Source organism: Chionomys nivalis, chromosome 1 (genome assembly GCF_950005125.1).
Source record: "Chionomys nivalis chromosome 1, mChiNiv1.1, whole genome shotgun sequence".
Classification (NCBI taxonomy): domain Eukaryota; kingdom Metazoa; phylum Chordata; class Mammalia; order Rodentia; family Cricetidae; genus Chionomys; species Chionomys nivalis.
This window is the reverse complement of record NC_080086.1, coordinates 178,435,274-178,459,176: the sequence shown is the minus strand read 5'-3', so window position 1 is coordinate 178,459,176 and position 23,903 is coordinate 178,435,274. Positions and strand designations below refer to the sequence as shown.

Sequence of the window (23,903 nt, the reverse complement as noted above, 5' to 3'; positions counted from 1 at the left end):
GAAGGATAACCTAGAAGAGTAAAGACAGATGACAGCTGTTAGGACAGTGCAGTGCACCAAGATGGGAGCCAAGCAGCCAGCAGTGTGAAGAACTTTTAAGAGCCATCAAAAACACCAGAAGGAAAATGACACTTGCTATTATTCAATTTTGAAAAAGTAACAAAGAGGAAAACATAAAAGATAGCTATAAAAATGATTTTATAGAATATATAATACATATTACATGTTAAATATCAATAAATAACCTTCGTTAATCTATAGGAATACAGAATCTCACAGAAAAAAAACCTTCTGTTCATGGCCCATAAAAATTATTTCAAATCAACATCAATATTAAGAATGTCAATAATTCTATTTCTTATATAGTTATAATCATAAGAATTATAAGCAGAAAATATTAAAAAGATATACAGTATTATAGAATTCATAAAACTTTTTCAAATTTTTCCATTCAAAAATTTTCACTTCCTCCCTTCCTCCCATTTAGAATTCATAAAACATTTAGAAACTGATAATCAAGTTCTCTCATGAATATATAACAGATAAATATTATCTAATATAATTAAATTTATGGGAATACTGTGAAGTCCCTAAGTAGATATATGACATTGTGCTCATAAATATTACTCAATTCTCCTTTATCCTAGTCAATGTAAACATATTTTATACAGATTATTTAAAAAAGTATATAAAACAATTATAAAAGTTTAATTAATATCAGAGAAAATGTGAGTGCTGTGGGCAAAGGTATTTCCTAATAAAGAGAACTTCAATAAAATAATCTAAATTATAGACAATATGTAAGTTCTGACTCATGTAAATATATATACTTCTTTTTATTACAAATGAATCTTAATGCTCAAAACGTTAGTTTTTGAAGGCAGGACATATGAACTCTAAGCTACTCCAAAAATCAACACAGCAAATCATGCAAAACTCTGAGCAGTGGTTCAAATACTATTATACATACATACCACTCCACTGTGGTGGACCTAAAGAACAGATTGTTGTAAGTTAATGGACTTCAATAGCTACACACAGAGATAAGGAAATCACAAATCTGTTTGTGATTCCATAGTTTTTTAAAATAAATGACAAAAGATTTAATTAAGGAGCTCAAGTCAAATTTCATTAACTTCCCCATTTCTGTATTACCTATACTTTTGAATATTAATTTATGTATGTGCTCTAAAAAAATCTGTTAATTAGAAAAAAGTAAACATATAATTTGTTTTTTATCTTACTTTTTAAAAAAAATCTGTCTAGGTTGGAGAGACGGCTCATTGTCTAAGAGTATGGACTGCTTCAGAGGACCTCAGCTGAGTTCCTGAGCCATGATGAACAGCTCACAACTGACTGATGATCTTACAAACATAATCCCTCCACCCTCAGTATATATAAGCACATAATTACAAATAAAAAACAAAATCTTTGAAAATAAATGTCTTACATAAATCCATCCTTTGGTGTATAAAAGATAGGTTCCACACTGAAAAAGTTAGGTTCTTGTAATATAAAAATCTTTTCTTGTGACATTTTGGTGCCAATATGATTTTCAAAGCCTGTGACTTTTTGTTTTTAGGGTAATTCAATTAAGGAAAGGCCTTATCTGTCTCTAAAATATATAAATATGTAATAAAGTTTAAAGAAAATCCAGTCTAGTATGATCCACTTTTCTTTGGGCATCAAGGACACAGGATAGCGATGCAGTCACAATCTTGAGTGCATCTAATTAACACTAACAGTGGGTGTGGCAGAGAGCAGTCCTCAACACCTTTCTTTTTCACCTAGACATAACCGTCACCATGACTGTCCACACTTAAAATGAAACTGTATTCATAGTATGCTTTAAAATCCACAGCATTTTAAGTGCGAATTGTCTGCTACAAAGATAAATGAGCAACGATGCTAGCTCCTATTGAACTAGCAGTGGTTATACAGCAGCAATGTGAGCCATAAATTGTTTGCTTCCATAGTTGGCTCTAAAGACTCAGATCTTACTATGAATAGGAGGAACATATTGAATCAAAGACTGAATGAGTATCAGCAGTAAAAAAGCAGACAAAGGAGTTAAATACCCATTTTCAAATGGCAATCAGATTCAAGAGCACTTAACTGGAGTTTAGCACAGTTACACTGCTGTAAGTACAGAGAGTAGGAGAAGCTCAGTTCCAAATGCAGGTGGTGCTGAAATGGTGACCGTGACTACAAAGGCTATCCATGCACCTGACTATCATAAGTGTTGGGAAGCTACCAAAACACAAAGTTCTTTAAACTACCCAATACCACAAGGCTGAAAAAAACTGTGGTCACAGGAACCAATAGAAAGTATTATATTCTGGACTAAACCAAGCAAAAAACAACAACAAAAAAAAATATTCATATTTCGAAATAGAAAATTTTTTGAAAATATTTTATTACAGATTACAAGGTGAGTTTTTATACCAATAATCATGTCAAGTTTTTGCATGTGTGTTTTCAAGACAGGGTCTCTCTACCATCTATGTAGTGTTTGAACTCCATGTAGACCAGGCTGGACCAACTCACAGAAATTTGCCTGCTCTGCCTCCAGACAGCTGGGATTAAAGGGCATTTTACCATATCTAAGCTAAAGTTAGTGATGCTGGACCAAATTTGGCATCTATAAATTTAAACATTCTGTTCAAGGATGGGTGCACAGCTGTCCACTACAAGGTTGATTTTAGAAAATTCAAAAGGGAAAAACAGCTAAGTGCCAAAAAAACTAAAATTACCTTGCCTTCGGAGTTCATTTTTAACAGCTTCTACACCTCCTGTCTTTTCAATAAAGTCATAAATAACTTTTGATGTTTCTCTGTCTTTAAGTTGGGCTTCAGAGATCCCACACATATCAAAAAGATTCTTCAATTCTGGATCCAAATTATTGAGCTACAACAGACAAAACAATTTCTAAGTAGGCAATTCTTTTTCCAAAACAAACCTGACAAAACTTACAATTGACTTGTGTCCTTCTGAAGTTAAATTCACAGACATTTAAAATGGTTATGTAACTTAAATGCTAACACATTTTCTTTTATGAAAAGATAAGAACAAGGGAAATTTTTCTATTTTGTCTCATCTTTTCCATGCCTTAAGAGAGGGCACTCTATTCCTATTTTTATTAATCCATAAGACTAGGTCCTGTGTTCATCTATTCTAACCTGTCCTTAACAAGATTCAGCTTTAATCTTGAATTATCCGTTAGTTTGAAGATCTGAGGACAAGGACCTCTCTGTGTTGTACGGCACCAACCAAGTGAGTGACAACAGTGCCTCAAAGAATAACTACAGTGAAGAAACAAACTGGATACTAAGAATTTGGTTATACTATTTCATTAATTTCATAGATTCTCCTAAAATTATTACTAAAAAAATAACATTTTTTCTTTTTGCATTCAAAACACAAAATGTACTTACTTAGCACATAATCAAAGAATGCAAAAAAAATTTATCTTAAGGGACTTAGCAACTATGGCAGAATACTATGGATTCAAACCTCAGCAGCACAAACAAACAAAGCACATTATTCCAATTCTAATATATACTAGATTTTAAAATTATAAATAAAAATCCAAGGATAAGCCATAGAGTCCTATATATTAGTAACAAGAAATATGGCTTTAAAAGACACTTACATCAAACCCTGTATTTGGATCCCATCCAACATGTCCAATGTGTCTAAAATAGAACATAGAAAGAAATTAGAAAAGTAAATGCATCATGGGCTTGTGAAATAATGCATAAAACACTTGAAATCTGTTATATACAGCCCAATTTCTTTCGCTTCTTGACAATTCTTGCTGGCGTCTTCCAGGTTATTTATACATCAAAGTTAAAATAAAATCATGTTCAACAATAAGTTGAATAAAAAAATAATTACGTCTAACTTTTCTGTTCAGATGGGTAGAAAAGTAAACTTTCAGATTCATGGAAGAAGCCTGACTTGGTAGCACACACATTCCTGGATACTTGGAATTCTAGGCCAGCTAGGGCTACACTGTCTTGATAAATAAACAACATAAATACCACCAAAACATCTCTAACTATTAAAGAGATGACTGTGGGCATTCTTCACTGGAAGCCTGCCTGTTCCTTGGGAGTGCCTTCTCACCTATTCATTCTTTTTGTGCAAATCAAAAATAAACAAGCAAAACCAATGAACATACGCATCCTTCCTGTTATAGTTTGAATGTGAAATGTCCTCCATAGGCTCGTGTATTTGAACACTGTTCCCAGATAGTGGTGACATTTGAAAGGTTGCAGAACAGTTATGAGGTGGAACCTTGCAGTTTTATAGACTGGCCCCACTTCCCATCCTGTCCATATCCCTTATGCTTGTGTAGCCATGTCTTCTGCACCATGATAGTTTACATCCCCTTGGAGAAAGTAAACCAAAGCAATCACTTTCTCCTCTAAGTTGTTTTCTGTTGGGATACTCTACCACAGCATCAGAGAAGTGACTATTACACAGAACACCCCCAAACCAATTTTTTCTGACAAGTTAAAAATCACAAGCAGCACAGAAGACATAAAAAAGAACAAAGATAGAGCCGGTGTAGCAGTGCATACCTGCAGTCCCAGATACAGCTCTGGAAGCTCAGGCAGAGGAGCCTATATCCTAGACCAGCCTAGGTAACAGAACAAGACCTATCTTTTTAAGTGACAGAAGGTAGAGTCTTACTGGAAGTTACTTGGTGTTCCAATATCTGCCTTGGTTAGTCTCTTCTTTTTAGCCTTTCCTTTCTTCTTTTCTTTGGTGTGGGAGATGTTGTTGACTTGTGAACCATAAAACCTATTTGTTGTGATCTCTGGATTTTTTATGTCAACTGTAGCCATGGGTAGATTGGGACCTACAAAGAAAACCAAAATGATATGAGAGGGATACAATTAAAAACATGATTTTATATAATCATCATTTATAATTTACTGTACTTTATTTTTTAACTAATGCCTGCTTACTTGTATCTCAACATTAAATATTATGAAGTACAGTAATGTCTATGAAATTTAATTAACCTGATCCCTTAATATTTTTTCTTTTTTACTGTAATTCTGATAAAATGATATGTACAATACAAAACAACACTCATAAGGAAATTGATGGCATCCTAGATCCCATCTTCTTTGTTTCAAGCTTATTTATCCATAAGAAAAAAGATACTTTAAAATATTTTATTACCATCTTCCCCCAAAATTGCCAGATCTAAGTTCACTAATATTTTCCCACCAGTAAATATGTTACATTGGTTATCAGAAGCACAAAGCTCAAATACTTAAATTGAAAGTAATTCTAACACTCAGAACTTCTGCAAAGATCTGATGATAAAAGTACCCAGGGACTTTCAGAGATTTCTGTCAGTAATATCTCTAGGAGAAACACTAAATGATGTAGCCCACAACTTGCATACAATAAAAGATACTCTAAAGAAATCAAAGTCTCAATGCAACAGAGTCAATTTAAAAATTCATATATATCCCCAAACTCAACATCCCATTTTTAACACACACACTTCTCTGACAAAACCTCCTCTTGGAACAAGTTCCTGTGTGATCATTTCATTAACAATTTTCAAAATGTATCAAAATATCACCACTACTTATAGATAAGAATCAAAGCCTGGGATCTGTGTGCGGGTTTGAATGAAAATGGCTCCCACAGGCTCAAATGTCTGAATACTTAGGTCTCCAGTTGATGGAACTATTTGGGAAGGATTAGAAGGTGTGGCCTTGTTGAAGGAGGTATGTTACTGGAGGAAGGCTTTGAGGTTCAAAAGCACATGACATTCTCAGTTAGCTCTCTCTTTGCTTCTTGCTTTTTGGATCAAGATGTAAGCTCTCAGCCACTGTTCCAGTACCATGTTGGCTTACTTGCTGCCATGTTTCCCACCATGATAGTCATGGACTCTAACCCTAACCCTCTACAGTTATGAGCCCCAAATTAAACACTTTTTATAAGCTGCCTGGGTCATGGAGTTTTATCACAGCAACAGAAATGTAGTACCTAAAACAGACAGATGGCATCTTAGCTGCCTAGTGGGGACATAAACTTTGAAAGGGTTTTCACCATTCCCTGAGAAGATAGGCTCACTGTGCCTAAACTTTGTGCCAACAAAAATTACACTTATCTGGAATCATGGTTATATGCTATGTGACAACACTAGGCACTGAATCTCTAATGAGCTTTTCTAACGAGCCTTTCCTCTGGATGACACTGTACATACTTCCACAATTCACTACTGTGGGATACAGCCCACTGTCTGTGGCTCTAGAATTCATCCCACATAGCTTTCTGTATTTATTCTGCTTGCTATCTCTTCACTATACTGGTATTTTCAATAAGTACAACAACATATTGAGTCTAATGAGCTCTCCTAGTGAATACCGAACCACGAAAGTTGTCTGAGGAATCCTCAACAAAAGCAAATAGAAATCCAAACAAATTACAGCAATGGTTCTCAACCTTCCTACTGCTGTGACTCTTTAACATAGTTCCTCATGTTGTAGTGACCCCCAATCATAAAATTATTCTCATTGCTACTTTTTAACTATAATTTTTGCCAATGTTATGAATCGTAATGTAAATATTTTGGGAGACAGGTGTCAAAGGGGTCATAACCCACAGGTTGAGAACTGCTGAGTCCCAGGTTGATACAAAACAAATGATCATTTAGTATCAATTTAGCTGCACCTCTTCACTTATATTGAAAATCTCAATTGTACTGAAATCATTAAAGTTATCTGAAAGCCTTGCTTATATCAGCAAGAGACACTAATGTATTTCTGAGGAAGTTTAAGAATGAAGAGGAAGCCAGGAAGGTCAAAGCTGACTATATCTTTAAGACCAGACTGTTCTATATGAATAACAACAAACAGAAAGACAAAAGCAAATGGGTGAAGATGACAGGAAGATACAAACTACCCCTTCCTAATTCAGGACAACTGTCACAAGAAAAGGGTTTTAAATATTCTTATCAACAACAGATATCTCATTTTAATTTTAATCTTAATTTCAAATTCAAATCTAAAATAACTCAAATTTCTTTTTAATTACAATGAAAGAGAACTACACTAAAGGCAAGATAGCTGAGAGACAGATTAGATATGGAGACACACTGAGGTAGGTAATATAGGAATATATGCAACTTCTATATTAAAGTGTCTTTTTAACAGTTACGATTTGAAAAGGTCTGATAAGCTAACACGAGGAACCGAGAATGCCAGCAGACAGAGCAAACCATAGTTAAGGCGTCCACTGCCACCTACTGGTGACATATTGAAATACAGTAAAGCTACAATTTATCAAAATTATTGTTCCACACAGTGGAGAAAACAAAACTGGCTGTACTAAAAAAGCCAAAAATTTTAAAACTCTCATAATATATCTCATAACGCACTACTAAGCATATGATATAAAGACACACATATATTTTTATAAATTGAAAAGTATGAATACACTGGCAATACTGGCTGCATAATTTTGCCCTTTAACAATACTATTTAAGCCGGGCGGTGGTGGCGCACGCCTTTAATCCCAGCACTCGGGAGGCTGAGGCAGGTGAATCTCTGTGAGTTCGAGACCAGCCTGGTCTACAGAGCTAGTTCCAGGACAGGCTCCAAAGCCACAGAGAAATCCTGTCTCGAAAAACCAAAAAAAAAAACAATACTATTTTAAAAAAAACTTCCCCACTTATTTACTGAAAACAAGTTATGACTATTACACCAAAACACTAAAAGTATTAAACCAAGGATTACCAAGAGAAGTCTTTATTTCCAGGCAGAAGCAGGAGGATCTCTATGAATTCGAGGCTAGCCTGGTCTACACAGTGAGTTCCAGAAAGTCATGGCTGTGCAGAGACTGTCTCAAAAAAAAAAGCAAATCAAAACAAACCCCCCCCCCACAACCAACCCAAGTCAAGCAACCAAACAAAACTAAGAGAACTCAATAGGAATATTAAAATTGTTATCTATTCATAGTAATTAAGTGTCTGTTCATAAATACATGTTGTGCACATTGAAATAAATGTTTTAATATTTCAAGTTATTTTCTCAAAAGTTAGATGCTACACCAAACACAAAACACGAAAATATTGGCACCTATCAGGAAAAACTTCTCAACTCCATTAAAGGTTCAGAGAAGAACAACCCATTTACTCAGTGGTTTCTTTTGCCTCTGCCACATACCAGCTTCCATTCTTGAGATGTGCTATCTACTCTCTTATAGGCCTGCTTTTCCCCATAAAAGTCAATTTTAACATGACAATGATTAAGGTCAACTCTTGGGTCAGGTTACTGGGGAAGAATTCTGTCCCCAATCTTAACTGTGCTGTGATCTGGAGCAAATTACTTTTATATTCCTATTTGTAATCGATTACATGGTAGTAAAACAGGTCCTACTTCAGAAGATTACTGAACAATGCCTGGCTGGTGGTAAATGATAATTAATTGTAACCTGCTATTATTGTCATTATCTTTATGATAACTGACATTTATTAACCGCTATGCTAAGCATTTTGAATATCTTTCATATCCCACAGCATTCCTATACATTATTATAAGTAATATTTCCATGCAAAAGACAAACTATGTCAAACTTTGGTACAGAGCAAACAATACTGAAGGCAATTACCTATTCAAAAACTGAAAGGTTAAACAGTAAAATTTAATACATCTTATCTTTGGTTCATGTTTTGTATCTGGAAAACAGACTTAAAGACAAAATTAAAAGGCAATCTATCTGTGTTAAAGGGCACACACCTCAATAATCATCAGTGGTCATCCTATAGTAACAACTCTGCATTATGAAAATTTCCCTGCAGTTCTGAAGAGAGGATTTGGAAGGCATTTCAAAATCAGCAGATAAATCCCTCTTATAATTAAGGTTCTTGGAGCAGTAAGATTTTACTTTTAAGGCTCACGTTCATATGTGAACAAAGTAATGGAGCCTCCCTCCAGAGAGAAGAACATGGAGGACAACGAAGAAGAAAAAGTAATGATTATTCACCAGATTTAAGAGTTCATCACCAAACTCCAGGGGGCTGTGTGTATAACAGCCAGTACTAAGCACTCTTAAACAAGTAAGTCTTCATTTAACAAAGTGTGTCATGTAACACATGACAAATATTAAACATTAAATGTTATAAAGGAAGTGTTTTAAAATGGAAAAAAGAAGTAAATCTGAAAAAGAAATGAACACATAGACCAAATAAAATGCAATGCCTTTAGGAAAGACTTAAGCGCATGCACTTTCTAAACAACCAACTTGGGAGTACAGAAGAGAATACTACTCGTGCTCACACTATACTTTCACCTTAGGTGAGGAAGCAAATTATGAACAGTAAATTTCTAAGTTTTGTCTATCATTCCATAATTGAAAACAAGAATAAATTAAACTATGATATTTGATCATAAATATTAAGCATTAACCCATGGTACACATTTCTACAATAATTAAACTGTAACTTGAAAAATTTTTTTGTCAATAATCATCAAAAGCTTACCATTTGGAGCATCTCGTCTTTTCTCTGTTAAAAAAAAAAAATCAGAACATTTATTAGACACATAAAATACAGACACACACACATACCTAATAAAAGTAAAATTTTGATAACATATTTACATAAATTCTTACTTTTGAGGTGATGTGTAGAGATTGCTAAGGAATCTTTCTTAAAATCACATAATTATCCATATAGAATAAAAACTCATTCAAAAGCTTAAGATTATAGTGAGAGAGATTGCCGAGACAACTGGGCTGGAGTGAGCAGAGAAAGAAGGCAATTAGCAGGTCAGGGATTTACCATGGAGAGAGACCCATAGTGGAAGGTGTGAACTGAAGTTCACTCAGCACAGAGAAGCTCTCAGGTGACATGATAAAATCTACATTTAAAGTCTAGTCTCAGTACTGTGTGCAGACAGCAGAAGAAATGGATAGCAGCACTGGGAAGCAAGTGAAATGTGAGTGACAGCTGTTAGGACAATGATAACCAAACTACAATCCACAGACAGAACCACAGAGGGAAGGTATTGATTAAGGAATTAGGAAAGAAAAATACAATATATATATTTATGGATAGATAGGTAGGAATTTCTGGGAGGATCAAGTAGGGACAGGTAAAGAGGTGAGGTGAGGAGAGGAGGTAGTGGGAGAGAATATGGAGAAAGACTGCTAAAATTAAGGGGCATTTGAGGGATATACAAGTGAAATTGCAAAATAATGGGAAAGGCAGAGAACTCCCCCTCCAAAAAAAAGCACTTTAACAATTTTTTGTTTGTTTGTTGGAGGCACTGGTGGACCCAGAACTTGCTATGTAGGTCATACAGAAATTGCTAAGCTAGCCACAAATTCATGGACAAATCTCCTGCATCCTCTGCCTCCCATGTGCTGAGGTTACAGACACATACCACTATAACTGGTTGCATTTATATAATTTTAAACAAATATAATTTCTATATATTTTTCTAATACAAACTTTTCTGAAATTGTAAGAGAAACATTAATTACTAATGCAGTAAAATAGCTAGCTTATAAATAATAACAAACACAATAAAATTTTATTGGTGGACTAATTAAGAATCCTACCAATGGGAACCATAGGTGTAACATTCTAGCTCGTGATCAGATAAAGAAACAATATGATCATTTAAAAGAAACAATTTCTATACTGTTAATCTTTAGTTTTTAAAATGATATTAGTCTCTGTATGCAGACTGGTGCCCACTTAAAAAAATAAAAGGTTCAAAATGTAAGTTTTGACAGCAATTCCTGAAGATATATATCCATGATTGGAAGCCATTTAAGTGAGTAAAAAAAAAAGCAGAACAGCTTGGCTGAAGAGACAGAATCTGACATACATGGGAGACACTTGCTAAAAACATTAATGGAACAGTGTGTGTCTGGCATTTGGGATGTTTTAGTAGCACAGGACGACTCATGCTACAATGTGGGGCACTATGTTCAAACCTTAACACACACTGAAAAGGACATAGCCTAGTGAACTGAATGCAGTGCTTAGGAAGGCTGAATCTATAGACTGTATCACAGAACTCCTTAAAAAAATGGAACCAGTAAGACCAAAGAAAAAGCCTTAAAGAGCATATGATAAAGGGCTACAAATGGTACATACTGAGGAAAAGAAAACAGATTAATCTAATGCTACTGACCTATGTGACTAAGATAAAAAGGGAAACAGGGTTCGACTTAGTATGAAGACGCACTATACAGTGGTCAATTCAGCCGTGTCTTTAATGTCATGTTCTCTATGCAACTGAAACATTTTACCTAAAGTTTAGATAGCCACTAGATGCAGTAGAATTCCTATACTAGGTAAAAGGCTTGTGATCTTACCTGTTTCAAATAAAATTATTTTTAACAAGTGCTTTGTATTCTTTTTCACTTCAAAATGTTACTTTTTCTGACTAATGGTTTTCCCAAAAGATCACTAGATGACTGTCACAAAATCTCACTAAAAACGACACTGAAGGCTCAGAGAGATAGGAATGTGCTCACCTAGCAAGTGTGAGGCCTAGAGTTAGGATTCCAGAATTCATGAAAAAGCTTTGCAAGTGTGGGCTATAATCCCAACATTGAGAAGACAGAGACAGGGGAATCCCAGAATAAGCTGGTTAGCTGGACGAGCCAGAACTGACCAGTCAGACAGAGACAGAGACCCTGTTCAGACAGAGACCCTGACTTAAAAGTAGAAAGTGATCAAAGAAGACAGCCGAAGCCACAAGACACCATTTTCAAGCCTCTACACACCAGGTACATCTGGGAACAGCAGCCACACGCACACAAACAAGCACACCACACACAAAGGGGATGTGTGTGTGCAAAAACAAAACAGAGCAAAGACACCGAGCCTACGTGTTAGGTTCAGTATCAGAACATGAAATACTTCTGAAATAGAGACAAGAAAGCCGCTCTTGACTGCACAATTGCACGGCTCTAATTATATTATTTATTCAGCATAAAGAGAAGGCTGATTTACTTTATCTCAACATGTTTTTAAAAAAAAGTGTGGGGGGGAGGGAGAGAGAGAGAAAGAAAGAGCACAAGACTGAGATCATGTGTGGACATTAAAGGAAAACTTGGGTGAGTTTGTTTTCTCCTTATACCAAATGGGTCTCTTCCTTCTTGGAACTCATTAAAGAACAATAAAAACACATAAAATAGTGTTTGTTTTTCTATTGCTATTTCTAGATCCAGTGCCTTCCTTCGTTCATTGCTAAGCACACTTAGCTCCAATCCAGGGTAACATGTACCCTTAGGAGTACACAAAGATGTTCAGAGAGGCTTATTTTAAGCAATCTGTTCAGCAGTCACTCCTATGAGACCCCTGAGATTGATATGCTTAACAGGATACGCTTAACCTTCCCCAATCGGTCTTTATTTCACTTCAGGAAGGCTAGGGACAGCTAACGATAGCTCTGTGCTAATTAATTTAAACTTCTACACTATCCTGTATCACTTTCTAATTGGTGTATATATGTTAAAAGCTATCTTATGCATTAAATTAAGTTCCTTATGACTGTACAGTGTACGGCACTGGAACAAAAAAACAAAGCAACATCTTCAGATTTAGTCTGCAATTCTCCTTATTTGTTCTTAAGCTTCTTAAAAGTATTTGTTTACAAAACATAAAAGTACTTAAACTGTCCATATACTGAATGCACAGGAATGAATGGAGCCAGATACTGACAGTTTATAAGTAACAGCCAATGATTCACATCTGTTTGGTAAACAGTTTGCTGGCTTTTTTTATGTGCAGAAAGGGAAGGAAAAGCAAGAAGGTGCTTACCAGATTTCCGTTGCCGTCGGCCCAACAGGTCTGTAACTGCTTTTCGGAACTTTTTTGCTTCTTCTTCATTGGCAAAATTAAGAGCAACTTGACAAGTCTGAAATATTTCCATCAAAAGGAACAAACAAAGTGCATGAATTTAGTTTTATGTAACAACAGTGGCAACCAACAGAAGCACATTTCAAAGGAGGGAAAGTTTGGTTTCTGACAGTTAAAACAAACAAACAAACAAAAAACCAACAACTTTAGAACTTAAGCAACTTTTTAGCGAAAAAGCCTAGGCAAAAGTAAAGACTGTTAGAAAAATCTTCCTTACATGGCAGAAACTTAAACATTAAGTATGAATAAAAATAGCCCCATAAACTCATAGGTTTAAATGCTTGACCACCTGTCAATAGAATTGTTTGGGAAAGATTAAAGAAGTGTGGCCTAGTTGGAGGGTCTGTGATACTGGGGGTGGGCTTTGAAGTTTCAAAAGACTAGTACCATTCCCAGATTGTTCTCTCTGTCTCTTGTTTGTGGGTCAGATGTAAGCTCTCAAATGCTGATCCAGAGCCACACACATCTGCCTGATGCTAGGATTACCACCATGATGGTCATGGACTCAACCTCTGAAACTGTAAGCGCCAAATAAACTATTTCCTTTATAAGTTGCCTTGGTCATGGTGCCTCTTCACAGCAACAGAAAAGTAACTAAGACAGTAGCTAGCAGAGTAATTATCAAGACAAAAAGAGTAAGACTTACATCTCCAGCGAAGGTATGAAAATATCCTCTAGGACTATTATATACAAAGTTATTGTATAGTTCTTGTTCCCACAGTAATTTCCCATCCTAGAAAAAGAAGGCTGAAATTTACTAAAAAAAAATACTTCTAGGACTAAAAGTACACAACTCATTAAAGGAACCGTTTCTATAAACAAAAACTTTCAGGAACATATATATGCCGTATACACATATACTGTCATACAACTTAGTGAAATCCATATATAAGGGAGCTTCATTCAACAGGGCAAGCATTTCCAAGTAAGCTCACTATGCACAACTAAGCTCACTAGATTACCAAGACCACATGAGCAAGTGAGAAGTACCCATGACCAATGTGTATCCCCATTAGCCAATATTTTTTTTTTTTTAAGTTTTTTGACACGGGGTTTCTCTGTGTAGCTTTGGTGCCTGTCATGGAACTTTCTCTGTGGACCAGGCAGGCCTCGAACTCACAGAGATCCACCTGCTTCTGCCTCCTGATGGCTGGGATTAAAGGTGTGTGCCATCACTGCCTGTCCATTAGCCAAATTTTGAAGACACTTTTTGTCAAACACTGTAGTAATATCTTTTGCTCTTTTCCTCAGTTTACAGATGCAGAATAATCAAAGACATCTTCTTTAGGCTATTCAATAATAAATTTAAACAAGAGATGCGAGATCCACATAATACTGTCATATCTACAGCTACAGTGAAAGAAATATATTTATTCTTCATGTCACCACTTCTGGATGGACTGGGTTTAGCATCTGCAAGCCCTGCCTGATGAGGCTAAGGAGAAGAAGCTATTGAAGGAGGGAAAGCAGGCACCACTGAAAAAAGAACACTTTGAACATCTCCTTGAGGCCATGAGGAGTGAGGGCACTGGAATTTAAGATATGACATGGTGGCCTTCTTTGTGAATGAACAGTCCCTGAAGAATGAAGATTAAATATCCTGGAAGTTTTCTGACAAACTTTGATAAGTGGATGAAATATAACTTAATAAAAAATGAAAGAATATAAAAAATCTGGTGTAAATATATTATGACTGCTACACGGGCATTTCTTTTTTTTAGTGTAGTTGCATAGTCATTTGTTTTGAAACAGTGCTTCTTAGTGTTGATAAGAAATATAAAGCTACTTTCAGGGCACTATTGCAGTCTACTTCGTCAGTGAAGGTACACATTCTAAGACATTCCACTTACGTCTAGAGCCTATGTATAGCTTTCCCTGCGCAAAACATACTTACAATAATGTTTAACTATACTGGAAGTATAGTAAGAACTATAATAAAACACACCAACTACAGAAGAGGTCTGTAATGAAAGGCTATATAAAACTAACAACGAATAGTTCTCTTTGGGATTTGACAAAAAGAAGGGACAGAAAACAAAGCCATAGGAAAGAAGGGGTCACAACATCCTTATCTGGTGCCCCACTGAGTCCCAATATCCTTAATTATCTACAATGAATTTCACCCTTCAAGTGTATCAATTTAAACACACACAAGACAATCAAAACATCTAGACTAAATTATAATCAAGGCAGATAACCACCTACGAGTTAAAATGAAATCAAAACAAAACTTACCTTAATGTCAAATATTCTTAAAAAATAAGATCTCTGAGGATTGTCCTTAACAAGACAAGCAACACCACTGCACTTCTTTGACCACATACAGTTCCGATCAGCTGCATATAACTGCACCACTGCCGAAGACATAGTCTGCAAAATACCAATGCACAACCATTACCTTCAAAACAACTGGACTTCCAGCCCCTGCCAATGCTCTGACTGCAACCTCCCAAAGCACCAACCAGGACCACCCAACTGAGCTAGCTTCCAGAAACAGAATACAATGAATTACATTCATTGTTAGTTACTTCTTTTTGAGGTTATAACTAATATAATATGCATATCAACAATTATTGAAAAGTAACATTTATTGATTCTTAAAATGTCGGGCTAGAGAGATGGTTCAGGGGTTAAGAGCAATGGCTGCTCTTCCAGAGGTCCTGAGTTCAATTCCCAGCAACCACGTGGTGGCTCACAACCATCTATAATGAGATCTGGTGTTCTCTTCTGGCATGCAGGCATACATGGAGACAGAATGTTGTATATATGATAAATAAATAAATCTTTTTAAAAATGTACCTGGAAACACATACTTAAAAATACTAACCTCATGTAATCGTTATTACTATTCTAACTTCACATTACACTTAAGAAACACAATACTAAAGAAGATAAATAACGTGTCTGATAAACTGCTAAGTGCGAAAGCCGAAATGTGTGACTTCAGAACTTCTATTTTCACATCTCCTTAAGTATGACATTTTGACGACACAAACATTTAAGCAGTGGAACAGTCCTATCAGGGAAAGCTTACTTCCATAAAACAATTTCCCCTTTATGGCAAAGGAAATAAATCAAATCTGAAAGCAAGATTCAAGATTAGTAATAATAAACGTATCAAGATAGTTGATGCCTCCTCTTTTAAAAATGATAAAATCATGGCAAAGATTTAAAGTGACTTGCACAGGTAGACCAGGGATTAAAATGCTATTCTGAGGGTGCAAAACCCAATCTGACCTACCACTGTCCGGATCTCCCATGAACCAGATGCACTGGAGCTCTTAGATGGCAGAAGAGTTACCTCACCACTTACAAGGGACATCTTGGGCTGACAGGTATTCCAGGATACCTGGTGCTTTCCTATGATTATGAATCAATGCAAACTCCCACTTTTTCTTTTGAAGGCAGCTACTTGATCTATTTCTTTTAAGGTAACACTCACAAAAAGCACCAACAAATCTGAAAATAATAATTATAGTTTCCAAACCACTAATCTCATTCCTAAACCAAAATTTAGGGAATTAGCTTCCAAAACAATTATTTTTCAGTGTAAATATAAAATTACTCCAAGAGTCATTAGCATACATTATACACAAGAATGGGTTTCATGATGACATTTTCATATAGGTACATAATGTATTCTCATCTTCCCTGCCCTCTCTACTCCTCATGATCCTCTTCTTTCCAATAAGTCCGTTCCCACTGTCATGAATCATGGAATTTTAAGCATACGCACACTAAATAATCAAAATCAGGACCTGATTAAGTAATTATGAGGTCTAAATTCAATAAAATATGGTCAATGTATAAACTTAGCAGACTATATTACAACTTGGAAGTGTGGTATTTGGTATTATCTAATTACAATCGGGGACTGCCCTCTGTCAAAAGAATTCCTTGAACTATTATATAAACAAACCTTTAATTATGTCAAAATCAGGACTGTAAGATCAGTATACTACCAGGAAACAAAAGTCCATAAAGACATTCTGGGTAACAGAGCTCAATGCTGTATTTTTAATTAAAAAAAAAAAAAAATCCACCTAAGCTTCATGCGGGAAACTGAGAAATTTCTACAAGAAGCATTAAAAATCATGAAAACCCAGGACCATCCAGAGTATGCGCTCTCAGACACTGGCCCAGTGAAGACATGCTTGTATTGCAGCACAATTACAGGCTGACAACTCCAGAGGCTGCCTGCTCCTGAGAGCAGCTCTCCGTCCACAGGTCACCACAGCTCTGGCGGTTGCATATCAAATCCTGCATAGCAGATGTTTACCGTATGATGCATAAGAGTAGCAAAACTATGTACAGTTATGGAGCAGCAACAAAATAATTTTATGGCTGGGGCCACCACGTGAGGAACTGAAGAGTCACAGCATTAGAAAGGTTGAGCACCACTCACACCCTCAAAAGGAAAATTTCAGCAAAGAAAGAGAAAACCAAATACCAAGCAGGGGGGGAAAAAAATCAAGCAAAAAAAAAAAAAAAAACCCAAAAAACAAAAAACAAAACTAGAATTTGTATTCTAGTGAAAATTTAGCGATTACAGCCCTTTGATATAATACTACCCAAGCTTATCTATGGAAAGCAAAAGCAAAAACAAAAACAACAAAACCCAGGACACCTGACAATCTCTCTATTTTATCTGTTACCAAGGAGTAATAGCTTTAGAAAAATAAAAGTCTTCCTAGAGGCTGAAATTGTATTGTCAGAAACCCTTTGCTAACATCAATACTAACACTGTGTAACACTATTTGGATGTGTATGGAAACACAAAGAAAATAACAAAAGTTTAAACCTTGACAAAAATTTAAAACATCTGCGTATGCAATGAAGATTCAACTATGCTATATTTTTCCACACATAATCTGACACTAGGAAAAACTAAGGAAAACCCAACAATAAGCAATTCTCAGAAATGTTTTTAAAAATTTGCTATAAGTATAAATTTACCCATTCCATTTTTACTTTACGCTGTCAAAGCTTAAAAATGACATTATAGCATTTTATTAAGTCTTTTCTGATTGATTCATAATAACTACAATATATGCAAAAACAGCTTAGACATAAAACATTAATATAGAAATTTCTGACAATAACCACCAAGGATCCCTTAAATTAGATTGACAGTGGCTTAATTAACTGTGTACAAACATTCCTTCCATTCCTTTAAAGTAACTGAACTTAATCAACTATATTACTCTTGTCTCTCACAATCAAGAAGACATTAATGAAAAACAACCTAGGGACAAGTGCTTTGGAATAGAAATCCATTTCTTAATAGCCCAATAAAGGCCATGAATCTGTTAAGCAGAAGGAGACAAATACACTACAGTGACGATTACAGAACCAGAACCATCAGACCTTGAGGAATTCAGCAAGGCCTTCCCTCTCAGAACTCTCATTGTCAGAGGCAATGGGAAGGGAGGCATATCCTGGGAAGTGAGATTCTCCTCCCCACTGTCCTTCAGAAAAGCACAGTCATACTCCAGGGTTAACTTTGCAGGCTGCAATCCCTTCCTGCCTGCTCTTTCTTCTGTTTCTCCAGAACTTTCTTGTGTACCTACTAATCTCGCTACATCACAGATCTTCCTCCAAGGTAGACTAATTTCATACCCAGTAAAATATTGTCATTTCCCACAACACATGGAATACTTTTGCAAACCTGTATTTACAGTCTCTGTTCCTAAAAAATATTCAGTTAAAAATGGAATGTTCTGATTTTGATACTGATACTATGCTTGACACCTCCACATGAAATAAACATCATTGCTAGATTGCTAGGAATGAAATTTTACTCTACGTAGTATAAAAAGCAGAAAAGTAAAAAAAAGAAAACCAACAACAACAAAATATTTGGTTGAATTCTCTTAACTTTAAAGTGACTTCAATGAAGAAGTTTTATAATAAATAATACTTTTGCTCACCGTCAACCTCAAAACAGAATCAGGAAATTTAAAACATAAAAACAAATGAAAGTAAAGCTGAAGCCACGGTGGGAAGAGGAAAAGCAGGACAATTATCAGCAAAAATAACAACTAGAATCACAAATGAAGAAAATGGAGCCAGATGAAAACAGACACAATGGGCAAAGTGATCTCTACGCACTCAATTACTGCATATTAGCTATGTAAAAACCACTGTGGAAGGATATTGACTCATCAAATGTTCGTTAAGTATCTACTACATTATAAGGGATGGTAACAGGAACAGGTAAAGGCAAGACCCAAAATGGAACTGAGAACAGAAAATGAACTGGACAAGGAGTCCAAGAGCACTCTGCAGCTGTTACAGAGGGAAAATGTGGTACTGCAAGGAAAAGATAAAAACCTAAATACCACAGGAAGGGTTTCCTAAAGCATTATTTTACTCAAAAGATGAAAATAGATGGATCGGGGAACAAAGCAGGGAAGGCGCTAGGGCAGTCTGGTACACTGTGTGGGGTTGGCTAGTGAAGGAAACAGGGAAGGGAAAAGCCTAGACTTATTAAAACAACATCACACTCAACTCCACCGTCTGACAGATGAACAGCCATATACAGTCTGGGAATCTTTTCTGTCTGTTTGTTGAGACAGGGTTTCTCCAGCTTGGCAATCTTAACTGCAGATACGGAGTTCTATAACGGCCCCTGGTGCCTCACGAGTACGCTCCCACCTGTCGTCCTTTCTGCTCTGTAACTGTGCATTATCATCTGCTTTGACCAAAAGGACACCAGCAGATAAACACAAGTTTGGAAAGTGCTTGTACACTGTTTTTCTGGAAGGCAGGATTGCTCTAAAAACTTTGGGATCAAAGTCTAGATGCCACCAACGATGAGCTTATTTGTCGAAGAGTGAGAAATCAATTTATTCTGTTTCAAGTCATAAAGTAGTGTTTGCAGCAATGGGCACTGTTAAGATTGCTTAAACTAAAGAACCTATCACCTGTGACAAACAGTTCTAGCTTTTTTCTTTATTATCACGCTTTTAGTTGTAACAGACATATACTTTAAATTGGCAGTAATTCATAAAAATTTTAGGCCTTATTATCATAACCAGAACAGATTTGTGGGGAGAAGGCATTTTTTAAAAAAACATTTCATAAAGCGGGCAGTGGTGGCACACACCTTTAATCCCAGCACTTGGAAGGCAGGTGCAGGCGGATCTCTGTGTATTCAAGGCCACCCTGGTCTACAGAGCTAGTTCCTAGGCAGCCAGCACGACACAGAGAAACCCTGTCTCAAAGTAAAGCAAAACAAAACCAACAAAACAATGAAAAGAAACCCCAAACACTTTATAGATTAAAAAGTCACGCCGGGCGGTGGTGGCACACGCCTTTAATCCCAGCACTCGGGAGGCAGAGGCAGGCGGATCTCTGTGAGTTCCAGACCAGCCTGGTCTACAAGAGCTAGTTCCAGGACAGGCTCCAAAACCACAGAGAAACCCTGTCTCGAAAAATCACACTGACAGGAATACAATACCAAGGTCACTCAAAAGTTACAATCCTTCCTCTAGTCTCAGGAGGTGCCTGAAAGGCAAATTCTTAAACTACAAATCACCTTGCACAGACTTTTAGAATTCTCTAAACCCACAAGGACAGTCACTGTAACTACAAACGACAAGGCTTGTTGACGTCTCCTACGCTTCCCACCACAGGGATGGTCACCTGTAGACAAGGGGACACTGCTAACCAGCACAGGTACAGATATGGGGTGCTCTTCTCTTGCTCTCCCTTTTCTACAGCTAGAAAACAAGTTTTTCATCTTTTCCCTCTTCTGCCTCCCTCTAGAAGTTTGTTGGATTATGGAAATCCTCAAGTTTGGACTGGAAGTTTCAGGGAATTTAGGTGGTCTCCTAGGGTTTCCAACTCAGCTCACCAAAGGTTAGCCTTAGGAGCTAGGATTTAAACCCTGACTAACATGAAAGAAAGAAGGCTGACAACAGGAAACTACTACTGCTTCTCCCGTGCATTTCCTGTGGAAACAATTTGGGACAACAAAATGGGAAGGCAGGCATTGTGGCTGCTGGTGGGATTCGGTTATTGCAGAATTCCAGAGTCAAATGCCTGGTATCATTTCATCATAAATTTTATCACTCACACAGTCCACTTCCATTTAATAGAACAGTAATATAACAGGGTATTTTTCCTTCTGAATTTTGAATTTGTTTTTTGTTAGAATTGTTTCTTATGCTAAATAAATGCTTACTTTATATTTAATTTTGATACCTTTCATTGAAGAGTCCCTCCAAATTGTAAACACTTCAAGACAGAAAACATACATTGCCTTAAGACAAAAATGATGCCATCAGAAAACAGAATTTCGTATTTAAAGAAAAAACATTTTCCAAAGCACACTTAATAATGACTCTCAGCCCCAAGAGACCTCACCTACTTAGGGAAACAGTAGTCAGGGATTTCAAAATCAACTACATAAGGGCAGGCAGGAGCCTCCTTTGGGTGTCTGTGGGAGGGGATTCTTCCTACTTGTGCAAGAATCTTTTTAGTGATTACATTGCATTTGTTTAAATGCTTGATTTGTACTGGAGGCTCAAAGCTCAAGGGAAAATATCTTTTTGTCTCAACACTAAGAGTACTTTGCTACTTAGCAGTTAAATTAGAAAAACACTTATTACTGACTCTTTAGCTGTTTTCTTGGCAATTCCCACCCACAGACATTATATTCTTCATTCTTGTTTCCATTTCTATTGAGCATCTACTCTGTGACATGTGTAGTTGCTGTAGTTAATGGCAAAACCACCGATAGACAGCCCTCCCCCTATTGATAGCATGCTTCTTTCTGCACAGGTGCAATAACATCCTGACTTTTACAAGGTTATACCCTGAGGAAGTTTACTTATTAGGTCATCTCTTCCTCAACCTAAACTTTTAATAACTCCCCATCTAACCCAAGTTATGTATGAACCCTCTACCAATCTGGTGGCCCTTATTAAAATGAATTTCCATATGTCTGATAAGTACAGAGTATGTATAAAATGATAAGGGAAACGATTAGCTTTGAATTGTAAAAATATTATGCCACAGTCCCATTCTCACGGAGCTTAAGATACAAGAAATTGTATCGGGGTCATCAAGGTCCTCTCTCAGGCTCTGATCTGTCCTCCCCAGGTATGTGCTCCTGCAATGCCTGGCATCATCTTTATTACACAATCCGTTCGCTTAGGTCTCATTACCAGATTGTCATCTCCTTGAGCTAGGGGCCCTACAGGCACACAACAATTACACAAAGGTTCAAACAAATATTAAAAGCGAAAAGCATTAGTACTTGACCTACTGAGAAGATACCCAACATAAGCCTACCTAACAAGAAAATTAATCCATCCCAATCACAAGACATCAGGAAGTTATGCTACAGCCCTTATCTGCTGCTTCCTTGTCTCACTACGCTGCTCTAATGAGCAAATCCACACAAGGCTGACTACTCCCTGCCACATTTGTAGCCTGTAAGCAGAGCAGTAACCTCAATTCTACTCTTACATTTCTCCTGACTCAAGTCTGGGGCCACCTGCTCCTGTGCATGTCTGCCACCACCCGAAGGGGTGAGTGATCTGGTCTCCTCTACAAACTGTCTTCTCTACCAGGAGATATTTGAGGTGATCCCTACCCCAGGCCGGGGGCCAGAGTAGCTGTATTCTAAGCTTCACTGTTACACAGAGAATTCCTGTAGCCCTGGGACCAGATCTCTTTAACAGGCCTTTCAGTGGAAGGGTACTCCTCCCTTGGTGTGGTGGTTTAAATGAGGCATGCCCTCCATAGGCTTGCGTATCAGTTTAGTGGAACTGTCTGGGCAGGTATAGGTGGTGCAGCCTTGTGGAGGAATTATGGCACTCCTTTGAGAGTATATAGTCGTGTCCTGCTTCTAATTTGTTCTCTGCTTCATTCTTGCAGCTAAGGACGTGAGCTCTCAGCTTCCTGTTCCAGCCACCATGCCTGCTGCGATCTACCACGCCCCCCTGCCATGATGGACCCATCCCTCTGAAATCAGAAGCCAAAATAAACTCCTTCTTTAAGTTGCTTCTGGTCATGGTGTTCTGTCACAGAAAATGAAAAACTCACTAATAGCTAATCAGTAACCCAAAATCTCTGGCCATGGCAATTCTCTGGTGGGTCTGAAGGTCTGAAACAGGGTGGCCCACTGCTCTTAACCTTGACAGAGGGACGGACTTCTTTTTCTCTATTCAATCTCTGTTCTCACTGTGAGCAGGAGGGCAGACACTTTTTTACATCTGTTCTACTTTCATTCCTACTGTTGTGGAAAACACCATGACCAAAAGCAACTTAGGGAGAAGCTTTCTTTGGTTTACAAAAGGTCACAGTCCACATCTATGAGAAGCCAGGGCAGAATCTCCAGCAAGACCATAAGCAGAAACCATGGGGAACACTGCTTGGGGGCTTGCTCACAGGTCCATGCTAGCTTTCTTATATAGCCCAAGACCACCTGTCTAGAGGTGGAACTACCCACAGTGGGCACTGGACCCTCTTGCATCCTGTACAGACATTCTCACAGGCCAATCTAATCTAGGCAATTTTCTCAGATGACTCTAGGCTATATCAAGTTAACAAAACTAACAAAGACAACACCCTACAGTGTGGGGAGTGAGTATACCCCACTATGAATGAGCACTCACAACATAGGCATTGACATGTCAAAAATTCAATGCCTCAAAAGGCAGTGGCCTTTCCTGGTCCTGCTATAGATGGTGACAAACAGTTGCCTTTTAGCTAAAATCAGTATGTGATGAAACCACAGCTTCCTGGGTCTCCTATAAGGCTATTCCCCTACAGAGAACGCCTCCCCACCCCCACTTCCTTGTTCAGGTAAACATAATGAACATCCAAACAGCTAGTACATCTCCATCCGAATGCATGGCCCACCAGATCCCAGCTTGATGTTACATGTGTCTTTCTTAATCTCCTACAACACCCAGAAAGATGTCTGTCTTTCTTAATCATCTACCACTCCCAGTACAATTTCTAGACTCTGCCACAG

At 37.1% G+C, this 23,903-nt stretch overlaps 1 protein-coding gene across 1 annotated transcript in view; it reads right to left on the bottom strand.

Moving 5' to 3' along the window:
• The window catches only part of Wasl (WASP like actin nucleation promoting factor), a 54,746-nt gene that overhangs the window by 8,032 nt on the left and 22,811 nt on the right, over nucleotides 1–23,903 (bottom strand). The window contains exons 2-8 of the mRNA XM_057773711.1: nucleotides 15,149–15,283; nucleotides 13,560–13,646; nucleotides 12,815–12,911; nucleotides 9,515–9,538; nucleotides 4,699–4,867; nucleotides 3,653–3,695; nucleotides 2,754–2,907 (exon numbers count right to left, since the gene is read on the bottom strand). Coding sequence (XP_057629694.1) covers nucleotides 2,754–2,907; nucleotides 3,653–3,695; nucleotides 4,699–4,867; nucleotides 9,515–9,538; nucleotides 12,815–12,911; nucleotides 13,560–13,646; nucleotides 15,149–15,283 — 709 coding nt within the window. The remainder of the gene's footprint in view (nucleotides 1–2,753; nucleotides 2,908–3,652; nucleotides 3,696–4,698; nucleotides 4,868–9,514; nucleotides 9,539–12,814; nucleotides 12,912–13,559; nucleotides 13,647–15,148; nucleotides 15,284–23,903) is intronic.